The sequence below is a fragment of the Scyliorhinus torazame genome, chromosome 6 (assembly GCF_047496885.1).
Source record: "Scyliorhinus torazame isolate Kashiwa2021f chromosome 6, sScyTor2.1, whole genome shotgun sequence".
In the NCBI taxonomy this organism is placed as follows: domain Eukaryota; kingdom Metazoa; phylum Chordata; class Chondrichthyes; order Carcharhiniformes; family Scyliorhinidae; genus Scyliorhinus; species Scyliorhinus torazame.
The window spans coordinates 312,843,041-312,857,465 of NC_092712.1; the positions used below are offsets into that span (position 1 = coordinate 312,843,041).

A 14,425-nucleotide genomic window follows, 5' to 3' on the forward strand; every position below is an offset into this window, starting at 1 on the left:
ACATCCCTTCAACCTCGCCACCTGCCCCCACTCCTCCGGCAAAGTGTCCCTCCGTCTTTCCCCCAGAGTGCTCTGCTCCAGCACCCCAAATTTGAGTTCCAACCGGGGACCGTTTCTCCAGATCATCCCCAGTGGAACTCCCACCTGACAATCAGCCGCCAGTCCCATCCAACAGCCAGGCAGCGATTCCGACAGCGTACGAGTGGGAGTTCGATCTTGTGTATGCAACACAGGCCTGGGAGCTGAGATCTCTGTGGGCCTCGGCACGTGAGCTCAAAACTTGCCCTGGCTCTCTGTCCCCACACACCAGCCCTGGCCAGGGCAGGAATCAAGGCCAGGTGTTCAGCATTTTAAGAATTTCATCCATTTTGCAACAAGAGATGGAAAACCTGGCAAAGTGACAAAATGTTTGCCTCCACAGGCCGATCTCCAGAATATAGAACAAGACACTGAATTAAAGGATGAAAGAATCAGAGAGGTAAGATAGCTTATAGTGAAATTCTTTAGTCACAATGCATTTTCTTCTGGAGATTGGGCAGTTCCTGGGACTGCTGCACGTTCACTCAGAGACATTTGGAGTTACAACTGCATGGGCTGTGACAATAAAACCTGTGGGAAAATGTGCGACACTGTCTTTGGTATTTTTAACTATCAATGAATCGTGTGATTAATATTGTAACAACTCTTTAGATGCAGCAGCTGACGATGGTGCTGATTCATTCTCTGAATATCAGTTACACGTGTCTAAGGTATCTCACTTAAAAGTCAACCCACCCCCTCTCATCCCACCACTATCCACAACATATCACCCATTGGGTGAGGATCAAACAAGTAAAGCCCTTTGAGTAAAAGCAAAAATACCGCGGATGCTGGAAATCCGGAATAACAACAGAAAATGCTGGGAAAACTCATCAGGTCTGGCAGCCTCTGTGGAGGGAGAGACAGAGTTAACGTTTCGAGTCGGTGTGGCTCTTCTTCAGAACTGAAGAGGTGTAGAAATGTGGTGGATTATTGGTGGAGCAGGTGGAGCTACATAGAAGATCAGGGATAGGTCGGAGCTCGGGAAATTTGACAAAGGTGTCATGGGACACATGACAGAGGGAGTGCTAATGGTAGCGTTAAAGACTAAAGGAGGTCCTGACAGTGGCGTGGAGGCCGGATAGCAGAATGTGTTAATAGCAGAACAAAGTTCAGCGGTGTTTGAAAGGAAAACATGTCTTTAACACTATCATGGTGAAATGATAAGGAAGCATCAAATTGATAATCAGAGAGCTTTGCGTAATAATCTCAAGTGATCGGTTTGTGAATTTTTAAAAATTGGAGGGTACTTAAAACCGTTGAAAGAAAAAATAGTAAGCTCGTATTTTATTGCAATTATTTATCCCGAACGAAACAAAGGCAGTCTGAAACTCAAATCGGCTCCGGCTCCAGAGAATTGCAAACCAATCTCTTCAGAGTTGCAGCAAAATGGTTACAAATGTTCCCCCACTTTTCTGTACTGTTAACGGTAACAGATGGGTCACATTTGCGTGCAGCAGGCTGATAGCTGCCTCTCATGGGCATAAACGAATTGCTACTTTCTGATTAAGTCATCATTTAGGGATTTGCTCGTGTGAAAATAATCCTCTCGTCCTACTTCATTCCCCAACAGGATCATACATGTTTTGTCTGGACCTGAATATCCAGTGGGGGAAAGATACATTCCGCGGGTGGACAGCCCGTTACTGTGCAGAGTGCCGCTGCGATGTCCTTTTTAAACCTTGGTGTTTGCAACTGTTTACAGACCTTGATTATCAAATAACAGTTCAGCAAGGAATAGTATATCTTTTTCCAATTTACTGAGTGGGATAAACCAGCAGCCTAAGCCAGGATGCCACATCATCTGGCAAGCTATTAACATAGCTTCCAAAGATGTCACAGCTGGTGGTGGGAGCTGGTTCAGATTTTAACAACATGGATTTGTTTATTGTCACATGTACCGAGGTACAGTGAAAAGTATTGTCCTGCGTACAGTTCAGACAGGTCATTCCGTACATGAAAGGAAACTACATAGGGCAAACATAAAATACACAATGTAAATATAGACACAGGCATCGGGTGAAGCAGACCGGAGTGTAGTACTACTCAGTAGTGAAGATGTGTGAAGAGATCAGATCGGTCCATAAGAGGGTGGTTTAGGAGTCTGGTAACAGCGGTGAAGAAGCTGTTTTTGAGTCTGTTCGTGCGAGTTCTCAGACTTTTGTATCTCCTGCCCAATGGAAGAGGCTGGAAGAGTGAATAAGCCTTGTGGTGATATGCCTGTGCACAGTTCTGTATATAGTTAGCGATGTGCCCTCCAACCAGCTGGTGGTGATAGAGATCTATCATGTGACTCGAGACACCCGCCAGTTGGTAGTAAGATGTACAAGAGGATAGTCGTACCTCGAGTAGCTCCAGGAGAATTCACTGAATTCATTTAGTAGCCATCGTCTATATTATACTTCGTTAGTTATCTTTCCACGTGTTTGTTAATAAATCAACTTTCTAGTTAAAGAACCAGATGTTCTGTGTGCCTCATTACCACGGTCATAACGCAGAACACAACAAGCTGGGTGGGAGGGGTCTTTGATTATTCTTTCCCAAGGCAGCGGGAGGTGTAGACAGAGTCAATGGGTGGGAGGCGGGTTCACGTGATGGGCTGGGTGGTGTTCACGTGATGGGCTGGGTGGTGTTCACGTGATGGGCTGGGTGGTGTTCACGTGATGGGCTGGGTGGTGTTCACGTGATGGGCTGGGTGGTGTTCACGTGATGGGCTGGGTGGTGTTCACGACTCTCTGCAGTTTTGTGCTGTGCCACGTTGGTCGCTATCAAATATAAACATAACCAGATGAATGTTTGGTAAATTCCAGGCAGTTATCTGATCTGATGCTCCAATTACCAAGCAGCTTGAGCCTTGACCGCCACCCCCCCCCCCCCCCCCCCGATTATGAGTTAAGTCTTCTCTGTACACTGGGTGGGTACTTTTATGAGTTAGCATTGGTTACAACGGAGCCACCTCAATGGCTAATGTGGCTCTCAAACAATGGAGCTTTGTGTCGCAATGGTCCGTTTGTGCTTGTGGGCGAGACAAAATTAATCCTCTGGGCATCCACAACCTGAGCTGCAAATTGTATTTTTAGCATTTTAAACATTTTTAGCACGGCTGCGAGGTTCGCTAGTGTCACACGGGAGCGTTTAAACAAGTGTGGCAGAGGGGTGGGTACTGGAGCAATAGGTCAGAAGGTGAAAGCTTTGAGGGAGAACTAGGGAAAAGGGCCAGTATGGCTCTGAGGAAGAGCAGACAGGGAGATGTTGCTGAAACAGCGGGTCTGGTGGCCTGAAGTGCATATGTTTTAATGCAAGAAGTATTACGGGTAAGGCAGATGAACTTAGTGCCATTACAGAGACCTGGTTGAGGGAAGGACAGGATTGGCAACTAAACATTCCAGGATTTAGATGTTTCAGGTGGGATAGAGGGGGATGTAAAAGGGGTGGAGGAGTTGCGCTACTGGTTAGGGAGAATATCACAGGTGTACTACGAGAGGACACCTCAGAGGGCAGCAAGGCTATATGGGTAGAGATCAGGAATAAGAAGGGTGCAGTCACAATGTTGGGGGTTTACTACAGGCCTCCCAATGGCCAGTGGGAGATAGAGGAGCAGATAGGTGGACAGATTTTGGAAAGGAGTAAAAACAACAGGGTTGTTGTGATGGGAGACTTCAACTTCCCCAATCCTGACTGGGACTCACTTAGTGCTAGGGGCTTGGACCAATATGTAGATAGTCCAACTAGGGAAGGGGCTGTACTGGACCTGGTATTGAGGAATGAGCCCGGCCAGGTAGTAGAAGTTTCGGTAGGCGAGCATTTCGGGAACAGTGACTACAATTCAGTAAATTTTCAAGTGCCGGTGGACAAGGATAAGAGTGGTCCTAGGGTGAATGTGCTAAATTGGGGGAAGGCTAATTATAACAATATTAGGTGGGAACTGAAGAACCTAGATTGGGGGCGGATGTTTGAGGGTAAATCAACATCTGACATGTGGGAGGCCTGCAAATGTCAGTTGAAAGGAATTCAGGACCGGCATGTTCCTGTGCGGAAGTAGGATAAATACGGCAAATTTCAGGAACCTTGGACAACGAGAGATATTGTAGGCCTCGTCAAAAAGAAGAAGGAGGCATTTGTCAGGGCTAGAAGGCTGGGAACAGACGAAGCCTGTGTGGAATATAAGGAAAGTAGGAAGGAACTTAAGCAAGGAGTTAGGAGGGCTAAAAGGGGTCACGAAAAGTCATTGGCAAATAGGGTTAAGGAAAATCCCAAGACTTTTCACACGTACATAAAATGCAAGAGGGTAGCCAGGGAAAGGGCTGAAGGATAGGCAAGGGAATCTATGTGTGGAGCCAGAGGAAATGGGCGAGGTACTAAATGAATACTTTGCATCAGTATTCACCAAAGAGAAGGAATTGGTGGATGTTGAGTCTGGAGAAGGGTGTGTAGATAGCCTGGGTCACATTGAGATTCAAAAAGACGTGGTGTTGGGTGTCTTGAAAAATATTAAGGTAGATAAGGCCCCAGGGCCTGATGGGATCTACCCCAGAATACTGAAGGAGGCTAGAGAGGAAATTGCTGAGGCCTTGACAGAAATCTTTGGATCGTCACTGTCTTCAGGTGATGTCCCTGAGGACTGGAGAATAGCCAATGTTGTTCCTTTGTTTAAGAAGGGTAGCAAGGTTAATCCAGGGAACTAAAGGCCGGTGAGCCTTACGTCAGTGGTAGGGAAATTACTGGAGAGAATTCTTCGAGACAGGATCTACTCCCATTTGGAAGCAAATGGACGTATTAGCCAGAGGCAGCATGGTTTTGTGAAGGGGAGGTCGTGTCTCACTAACTTGATAGAGTTTTTCGAGGAGGTCACAAAGATGATTGATGCAGGTAGGGCAGTGGATGTTGTCTATATGGACTTCAGTAAGGCCTTTGACAAGGTCCCTCATGGCAGACTGGTACAAAAGGTGAAGTCACACGGGATCAGGGGTGAGCTGGCAAGATGGATACAGAACTGGCTAGGTCATAGAAGGCAGAGAGTAGCAATGGAAGGGTGCTTTTCTGATTGGAGGGCTGTGACTAGTGGTGTTCCGCAGGGATCAGTGCTGGGATCTTTGCTGTTCATAGTATATATAAATGATTTGGAGAAAAATGTAACTGGTCTGATTAGTAAGTTTGCAGACGACACAAAGGTTGGTGGAATTGTGGATGGAGAAGGTAGTCAAGAAGGCAAACGGCATGCATGCCTTCATTGGCTGGGGCATTGAGTACAAGAATTGGCAAGTCATGTTGCAGATGTATAGAACCTTAGTTAGGCCACACTTGGAGTAGAGTGTTCAATTCTGGTCACCACACTACCAGAAGGATGTGGAGGCTTTAGAGTGTGCAGAAGAGATTTGCCAGGATGTTGCTTGGTATGGAGGGCATTAGCTATGAGGAGCGATTGAATAAACTCGGTTTGTTCTCACTGGAACGACGGAGGTTGAGGGGCGACCTGATAGAGGTCTACAAAATTATGAGAGGCATACACAGAGTGGACAGTCAGAGGCTTTTTCCCAGGGTAGATGGGGCTAATTACTAGGGGGCATAGGTTTAAGGTGCGAGGGGCAAGGTTTAGTGGAGATGTACGAGGCACATTTTTTACACAGAGGGGAGTGGGTGCCTGGAACTCGCTGCCGGAGGAGGTGGTGGAAACAGGGAAACAGTGACATTTAAGGGGCATCTTGACAAATACATGAATAGGATGGGAATAGAAGGGTGTGTAGATAGCCTGGGTCACATTGAGATCCAAAAAGACGAGGTGTTGGGCGTCTTTAAAAAATATTAAGGTAGATAAGTCCCCAGTGCCTGATGGGATCTAAATGATTTGGAGGAAAATGTAACTGGTCTGATTAGTAAGTTTGCAGACGACACAAAGGTTAGTGGAATTGCGGATAGCGATGAGGACTGTCAAAGGATACAGCAGGGTTTAGATTGTTTGGAGACTTGGGCGGAGAGATGGCAGATGGAGTTTAATCCGGACAAATGTGAGGTAATGCATTTTGGAAGGTCTAATGCAGGTAGGGAATATACAGTGAATGGTAGAACCCTCAAGAGTATTGAAAGTCAGAGAGATCTAGGTGTACAGGTCTACAGGTCACTGAAAGGGCAACACAGGTGGAGAAGGTAGTCAAGAAGGCATACGGCATGCTTGCCTTCATTGGCCGGGGCATTGAGTATAAGAATTGGCAAGTCATGTTGCAGCTGTATAGAACCTTAGTTAGGCCACACTTGGAGTATAGTGTTCAATTCTGGTCGCCACATTACCAGAAGGATGTGGAGGCTTTAGAGAGGGTGCAGAAGAGATTTACCAGAATGTTGCCTGGTATGGAGGGCATTAGCTATGAGGAGCGATTGAATAAACTCGGTTTCTTCTCACTGGAACGACGGAGGTTGAGGGGCGACCTGATAGAGGTCTACAAAATTATGAGGGGCATAGACAGAGTGGATAGTCAGAGGCTTTTCCCCAGGGTAGAGGGGTCAATTAATAGGGGGCATAGGTTTAAGCTGAGAGGGGCAAGGTTTAGAGTAGATGTACGAGGCAAGTTTTATTACACCGAGGGTAGTGGGTTCCTGGGACTCGCTACCGGAGGAGGTGGTGGAAGCAGGGACGATAGTGACATTTAAGGGGCATCTTGACAAATACATGAATAGGATGGGAATAGAGGGATACGGACCCAGGAAGTGTAGAAGATTGTAGTTTAGTCGGGCAACATGTTCGGCACGGGCTTGGAGGGCCGAAGGGCCTGTTCCTGTGCTGTACATTTCTTTGTTCTTTGTCCTTTGTTCATTCCTTCACGCACACTTTTTCCATTTGGGGAAAGTGGTGGAGGAATTTCCAATCTGATTTTCATGCCCATCGAACTGCGTTGTGTGAACCTTCTGTGGCCAATACCTTCTGGAGGTGGACTCGAACCCGGGGCTCCTGGTCCAGAGGTAGGGATGCTACCCACTCCGCCACAAGACTGTCAAGAAATTCATGCACAATAGCAGCCAATGGGCACATATTGTACGCCCCATCCCACCCCAAACTGGTGTGCACAAATTAACTTCCACTGCTTGGTGGCACGGTGGTTAGCACTGCTGCCTCACAGCTCCAGGGTCCCAGGTTCGATTCCCCGCTGGGTCACTGTCTGTGCGGAGTCTGCATGCTCTCCCCGTGTCTGCGTTTCCTCCGAGTGCTCCGGTTTCCTCCAACAGTCCAAAGATGTGCCGGTTAGGTGGATTGGCCATGGTGAATTGCCCTTAGTGTCCAAAGGTTAGGCAGGGGTAATGTGGATACAGTGGGGGATTGGGCCTTGATAGGGTGCTCTTTCAGAGGGCTGGTGCAGACCCTCAAGGTCGAATGGCCTCTTTCTGCACTGTAGGGATTGTATGATTCCCCTCGATTACGACCACAACAGCTGGTCTGTATACAGCATCATTAACATAATAAGACAAAGCCCTTTGCAGGAACATTATGAAACAAAATACTCCACTGAGCCACATAAAGAAATTTTATCTCAGATGACCATAAGCTAGGTGATGTGTTGGGTAGGCTGGGTCGATGTGGACTGCACTTGATGCAGTGTAGCGAGAGACAGACCTCCAACGCTTGATAAGATGCAACACGATTTTATTTAACATCTAAACTATTATACATGTTCAACTGTGGGTGGACACTATGCTGACTTGACTGGAGACCTGATACTAGCCTAACCAGACTTACTAGCTACCACATGGTGTTTGCACTGGACAGCTCACTAACTCTGACTGTCTCAGAGGCAGGGTCCCGAGAGAGCTGGAAAACTGGTGCCCTCTGGCTTTATAGTGGTCGTGTCCTGTCTGGCGATTGGCTGCTCTGTTCTGTGTGCTTACTGGTCATCCTGTGTGTCATTCACTGCCTGCCTGCACTCCATTGTATACATAAATGTATATTATGACATCTCCCCCCCCTTTTTTTTGTTCTGTATTTTGTATGTTGAGATAATAAATATTAAGGTGCATGTGCGTGTGGATGTGTATATGTGCGTGACTACATACAGAATGTGCTAAAATGACCTTATGTACACAGGAAGGTGTCGCTAGTGCAGATATAGGGCAGATGAAATGGTAACAACGATATTTACAGAGGTCAAAACGATAAGGTAACACAGTTGTGCAAAAGTTCAGTCTATAAGTTTAGTCTCTGCGGCGGGCGACAAATTCTGGTTGACCGCCTCAAGGGTGGATCAGCGGCCCCCTGCACTTGGATAGGCAGGATCGCCGCCAATGCGGTGGTCGGCAGGATTGCTGGTAGATCGGTGGCCTCGTGGTCGGGCATGTCCGGAGGAAGCATTGTGTGAGGCGGGACATCATGGTTGGGTGGCGGGCGTGGAACTCTGCGCAGCGCCCGTCTGTTGCGTCGTCGGAAGGAACCATCAGCCATGCGGCCGAGGAACGATCTCGGGGCCACTTGCTTGACCACCATAGCTGTGGCGAACCAGCCGCCGTCAGGCAACTGCACACGAACACGATCAGTTGGGACCAGCTCGGGGAGATCCGTGGCAGGAGCGTCGTATGCTGATTTCTGTTGGGCCCGAGACTGCTGCATCTTTTGTATGACCGTGAGGTGGTCAAGGTCTGGAACATGGATGGCTGGAACCGTGGTTCGCAGAGTGCGATTCATGAGCATCTGCGCGGGAGACAACCCAGTGGACAGCGGGGATGCTCTGTATGCCAGCAGCGCCAGGTTGAAGTCGGAGCCTGAGTCTGCAGCCTTGCATAGTAATCTCTTGACGATATGGATCCCTTTTTCGGCCTTCCTGTTTGACTGCGGGTAGTGGGGGCTGGAGGTTATGTGACGAAAGTTGTACAGGCGGGCAAAATCAGACCATTCCTGGCTGTAAAAACAGGGACCGTGTCACTCATCACCGTGAGCGGTATCCCATGTCTGGCAAACGTTTCTTTGCATGCTTTAATCACCGCCTTCGACGCGAGGTCGGACAGTTTCATCACTTCAGGGTAATTAGAGAAGTAGTCGACCAGGAGGACATAGTCACGCCCCTTGGCATGGAAAAGGTCGACACCGACTTTGGACCATGGGAAGGTCACTATCTCATGTTGCTGCAGAGTTTCTTTGGGTTGAGCTGGCTGAAATTTCTGACATGTGCAGAGGTTGAGGACCATGTTGGCAACGTCCTGGCTGATGCCCGGCCAATAGACTGCCTCTCGAGCTCTGCGGTGACATTTCCCGACCCCCAGGTGACCCTCATGGAGTTGGCTGAGCACCATAGCTCGCATGCTCTGCGGAATCACAATCCTATCGAGCTTCATGAGGATGCCGTCCACCACCGTCAGGTCATCCTTGACGTTGTAAAATTGGGGACACTGTCCCTTCTGCCAGCCATTCGTGAGGTGCTGCATCACATGCTGTAGCAGAGGGTCCTTGGCCGTTTCCTCATGAATTTGGATGACCCTCTCATCAGTGGCCGGAAGGTTGGAGGGACACAATTGCACCTGCGCATCGATTTGGCAGACAAAGTCAGTTTGTTCACACGGTGTGGTGATAGACCTGGAAAGGGCATCTGCGACAATGAGTTCTTTGCCTGCCATGTAGACAAGTTCAAAGTCATAGCGGCGTAGCTTGAGAAGGATTCGTTGTAACCGAGGCGTCATGTCATTCAAATCCTTCTGGATTATGTGGACTAGTGGCCTGTGGTCCATCTCAACCGTGAATTTTGGGAGGCCATACACATAGTCGTGAAATTTGTCGATTCCCGTTAGGAGGCCCAGGCATTCCTTCTCGATCTGAGCCTACCGTTGCTCAGTGGGCGTCATGGCTCTGGAGGCATACGCAACTGGGGCCCATGAGGAGGAGTCATCCCGTTGGAGGAGCACCGCCCCAATACCGTCCTGGCTTGCGTCAGGACCGGGGCTGTGGTGAGTTTTGCCCTCAGCTCATGCCATTCGTTCTCTTGAGCGGGCAGCCACTGGAATTCCGTTGACTTTTTGACAAGATGGCGGAGGGCTGTGGTGTGTGCCGCCATGTTGGGAATGAATTTCCCGAGGAAGTTGACCATCCCTAGAAAGCGGAGGACGGCCTTCTTGTCCTCTGGGGTCTTCATGGCATTGATCGCCGAGACCTTGTCAGCATCTGGCCGCACGCCTTGCTGCGAGATGTGGTCACCAAGGAATTTGATTTCTGATTGACCGAACGAGCACTTGGCTCTGTTGAGTCGGAGGCCATGCTCATGGATTCTGTGGAATACCTGCTTGAGGCGATCGATGTGTTCTTGAGGAGTTGTGGACCAGATTATGACATCGTCAACATACACGCGCACCCCCTCGATACCCTCCATCATCTGTTCCATGATGCGGTGAAATACCTCTAAGGCAGAGATGATGCCAAAAGGCATCCGGTTGTAGCAGTAGCGACCGAACGGGGTATTGAATGTGCACAGCTTGTGACTGGATGCATCCAGCTGTATTTGCCAGAACCCCTTGGAGGTGTCTCGCTGGTCAACTCCTCTCGTTTTGGTATCGGGTAATGTTCCCTCATGATGTGGTTTAAATCCTTGGGGTTGATGCAGATGCGAAGCTCCCCTGGCGACTTCTTGACGCAGACCATGGAGCTGACCCAGTCCGTGGGTTCTGTGACCTTTGATATGATGCCCTGGTCCTGGAGGTCCTGTAACTGCTGCTTGAGGTGGTCCGTGAGGGGTGCCGGCACCCGACGTGGTGCGTGGATCACAGAGGTGGTTTGAGCAGGATTTTGTATCGGGATGGGAGTGTGCCCATTCTGTCGAACACGCTGTGGTACTGCGTGATGATGTTATCAATTTCAGCCTGTAAGTTCTCATCAGGTGAGGCCGTCGCCTGTGAGGATGACATGGTGTGGACTCGCTGGACCATGTTCAGGAGTTTGCAGGCCCGAGCACCGAGCAGGGATGCTCTGTCAGGTCCCACAATCTCAAATCGCAGTGTCGCTTTATATGACTTATTGGAAACTCCGAGTTGGCGTGAGCCACTGGCAGCTATGGCATTGCCATTGTAGTCAAGGAGCTGGCAGGCCGGTGGAAGAATGCTTGGTCTGACGCGGATGGTGTCGAGATCGGATTTGGAGATGAGGTTCGCCGATGCGCCGGTGTCCAGTTTGAACCGGATGCGAGCCTTGTTGTCTGTGAGGACAGCACACCACTCATCGCGGGATCCACGCTGAGGATCGGGAGGTGCTTCGCTGTCTTGGAGAAAGGCACCGCATGCTTCCTAATGATGCCCACCCAGTATGGAGATTTGAGGCACGCGGCATCGAGATCTGTTGGGCTGTCGGGGTCAGAGTCTGGCATGGCCTGCTGTATTGAACGGACGCTTCTGCGCCGCGGCTGGGATCGCTGGATGCTGGGCAGTGGAGCAGATCTGCAAAGGGCTGCGTAGTGGCCAAGCTTGCCACACTGTAGACACCGTTGTGATTTTGCCGGACATTGCCGCTTTAAATGGGCGGAGCCACAATTCGGACACATCATGACGCCAACGTCAGCGCGTTCCGTGCGCCATCGCGCATGCGCAGTGCGGTTGAACGATGTACGCACCTGCGCAGTCTGGTCGTCGGTCTCGCCGTCCCCTCGGTCATGGCGCACATGCGCAGGGGCCCGGGAAAAGTGCACGGAATGACCACTCTCGTCGATACTTAGGCCCTGCATTTGTACGATGGCTGCACCCGTTCCGCCTCGTGGGAGGTTAGCTTTGCCGTTTCTGCCGCCCTGATGTGGGAGTACCGATTGTTAGCATGTTCGTGGAGAACGCACGTTTCGATGGTGATGGTGAGGGTGAGCCGCTTGACTTTCAGGAGCTGCTGGCGAAGGGAATCGGAGTGGACCCCGAAAACGATCTGATCCCGGATCATGGAATCAGTGGTCGAGTCATAGTTACATGACTGCGCGAGGATGCGGAGATGGGTCAGAAAGGATTGAAAAGGTTTATCCTTACCCTGAAGCCTCTGCTGGAAAACATACCGTTCAAAGCTCTCATTCACCTCAATGTCGCAGTGGCTGTCGAACTTCAGTAGGACTGTTGTAAACTTTGTCTTGTCTTCGCCTTCAGCGAATGTAAGGGAGTTGTAGATGTGGATGGCGTGGTCCCCGGCTGTGGAGAGGAATAGTGCGATCTTCCTGGCGTCCGATGCGGCCTCAAGGTCGGTGGCTTCGAGATAGAGTTGGAACTTTTGTTTGAAGATCTTCCAATTTGCACCGAGGTTGCCGGCGATGCGGAGCTGCGGAGGAAGGCGGACATTTTCCATGTCACCGGATGGCTGTTTGCTGGTCAACGCTGATTCACTCAAGGTAGGTCCGTCAATTTTCAGCATCACTCACTGGTACCATGATGTGTTGAGTAGGCTGGGTCGATGTGGACTGCACTTGATGCAGTGTAGCGAGAGACAGACCTCCAACACTTGATAAAATGCAACACAATTTTATTTAACATCTAAACTATTATACATGTACAACTGTGGGTGACACTATGCTGACTTGACTGGAGACCTGATACTAGCCTAACCAGACTTATTAGCTACCACATGGTGTTTGCACTGGCTAGCTCACTAACTCTGATTGTCTCAGAGGCTGGGTCCCGAGAGAGCGGGAAAACTGGTGCTCTCTGGCTTTATAGTGGTCGTGTCCTGTCTGGTGATTGGCTGCTCTGTTCTGTGTGATTACTGGTCATCCTGTGTGTCAATCACAGGCTGCACTCCATTGTATACATAGATGTATATTATGACACAAGGTTTTAAGGAGTATTGTAAAGCACAAAAGAGGGAGAGAGATGCAGAGGGGTGTAGGGAGGGAATTCCAGAGATTGGGGCCCAGTTTACTGAAGGCACGGCCACCGGTGTTGGAGTGATTAAAAACAGGAATGCGCAAGAGGCCAGGATTAGAGGAGCCTAGAGATGACGGAGAGTCGCGGGGGTTGGAGGGGATTATGGCGATAGGGAGGGGTGAGATCACACAGGGGTTTGGGAATTTTAAAATCATGACGTTGCTTAACTAGGAGCCAGGGATGACAAAGGAAGAGGACTTAGTGCCAGTTGGAACATAGGCAGCAGAGTTCGGATGGCTTCAGGCGTTCAGAGGTAGAATATGGGAGACCAGCCGTGGGTTGTTCACAGCAGTGACACCACTTGCCTTGAGGTCATGACAGGCGCCACATAAATCTGTTGTTGTACAGCCTGACTCAGGTGAATGAAATGAAAATCGCCTTTTGTCACAAGTAGGCTTCAAATGAAGTTACTGTGAAAAGCCCCTAGTCGCCACATTGCGGCGCCTGTTCAGGGAGGCTGGTACGGGAATTGAACCCCACGCTGCTGGCCTTGGTCTGCTTTACAAGCCAGCTGTTTAGCCCACTGTGTTAAACCAGATGGAGCTCGTTCGTGCGGTATCCTCCTTCCCTCTCACAGTATGAGCGCCAGTGTCTCATGGGATGACCTCCTCCTGCCCACACTAGTCTTCCAACCATGCATTTATTCAACTCATTTGTCTATTCCTGTCTTCAGTTGCACTCAGCTCAGGTAGTTGAGGGCCAGCTTTTTAATTTGGCACCTTGCTCCTGATGTCTGTTAGCAAGTCTTCCCACTGTTCGTTCTTGTCACAGAACCATTAAATGATACAGCGTAGGAGGTAGTATTCGGGCCATTAAGCTGCACAGGAGAGGGGCATTGTTTAATGAAGTACTTAGAGTACTTATAAAGAGAGACTGCTGGGACACTGGTAGGAAGCAGGCATATGTAATACTGTGTTCTGTGAATAAACCTTATCAAGAAAAATGTTGGTGCCTCGTTTCATACTTCACCACCTGGCTTGGAATTGATATAACAAGCTCTTTATACAATTTATAGTTTCATACAATACATACAATTTACAGTGCAGAAGGAGGCCATTCGGCCCATCGAGTCTGCACCAGCTCTTGGAAAGAGCACCCTACCCAAGCTCACACTTCCACCCTATCCCCATAACCCAGTAACCCGACCCAACACTAAGGGCAATTTCAGAGACTAAGGGCAATTTAGCATGGCCAATCCACCTAACCTGCACATCTTTGGACTGTGGGAGGAAACCGGAGCACCCGGAAGAAACCCACGCGCACACGGGGAGGATGTGCAGACTCCGCACAGACAGTGACCCAAACCGGAATCGAACCTGGGACCCTGGAGCTGTGAAGCAATTGTGCTATCCACTATGCTACCGTGCTGCCCTGATGAAAATCGCTTATTGTCACAAGTAGACTCCAATGAAGTTACTGTGAAAAGCCCCTCGCTGCCACATTCCGGCACCTGTTTGGGAGGCTGGAACGGGAATTGAACCCACGCTGCTGGTCTTGT

The 14,425-nt window shown here is 49.5% G+C and overlaps 1 protein-coding gene across 1 annotated transcript in view; it reads left to right on the top strand.

Annotated features, from left to right (window-relative positions):
• The window catches only part of LOC140425828 (uncharacterized), a 217,992-nt gene that overhangs the window by 76,191 nt on the left and 127,376 nt on the right, over window positions 1-14,425 (top strand). The window contains exon 7 of the mRNA XM_072510224.1: window positions 422-478. Coding sequence (XP_072366325.1) covers window positions 422-478 — 57 coding nt within the window. The remainder of the gene's footprint in view (window positions 1-421; window positions 479-14,425) is intronic.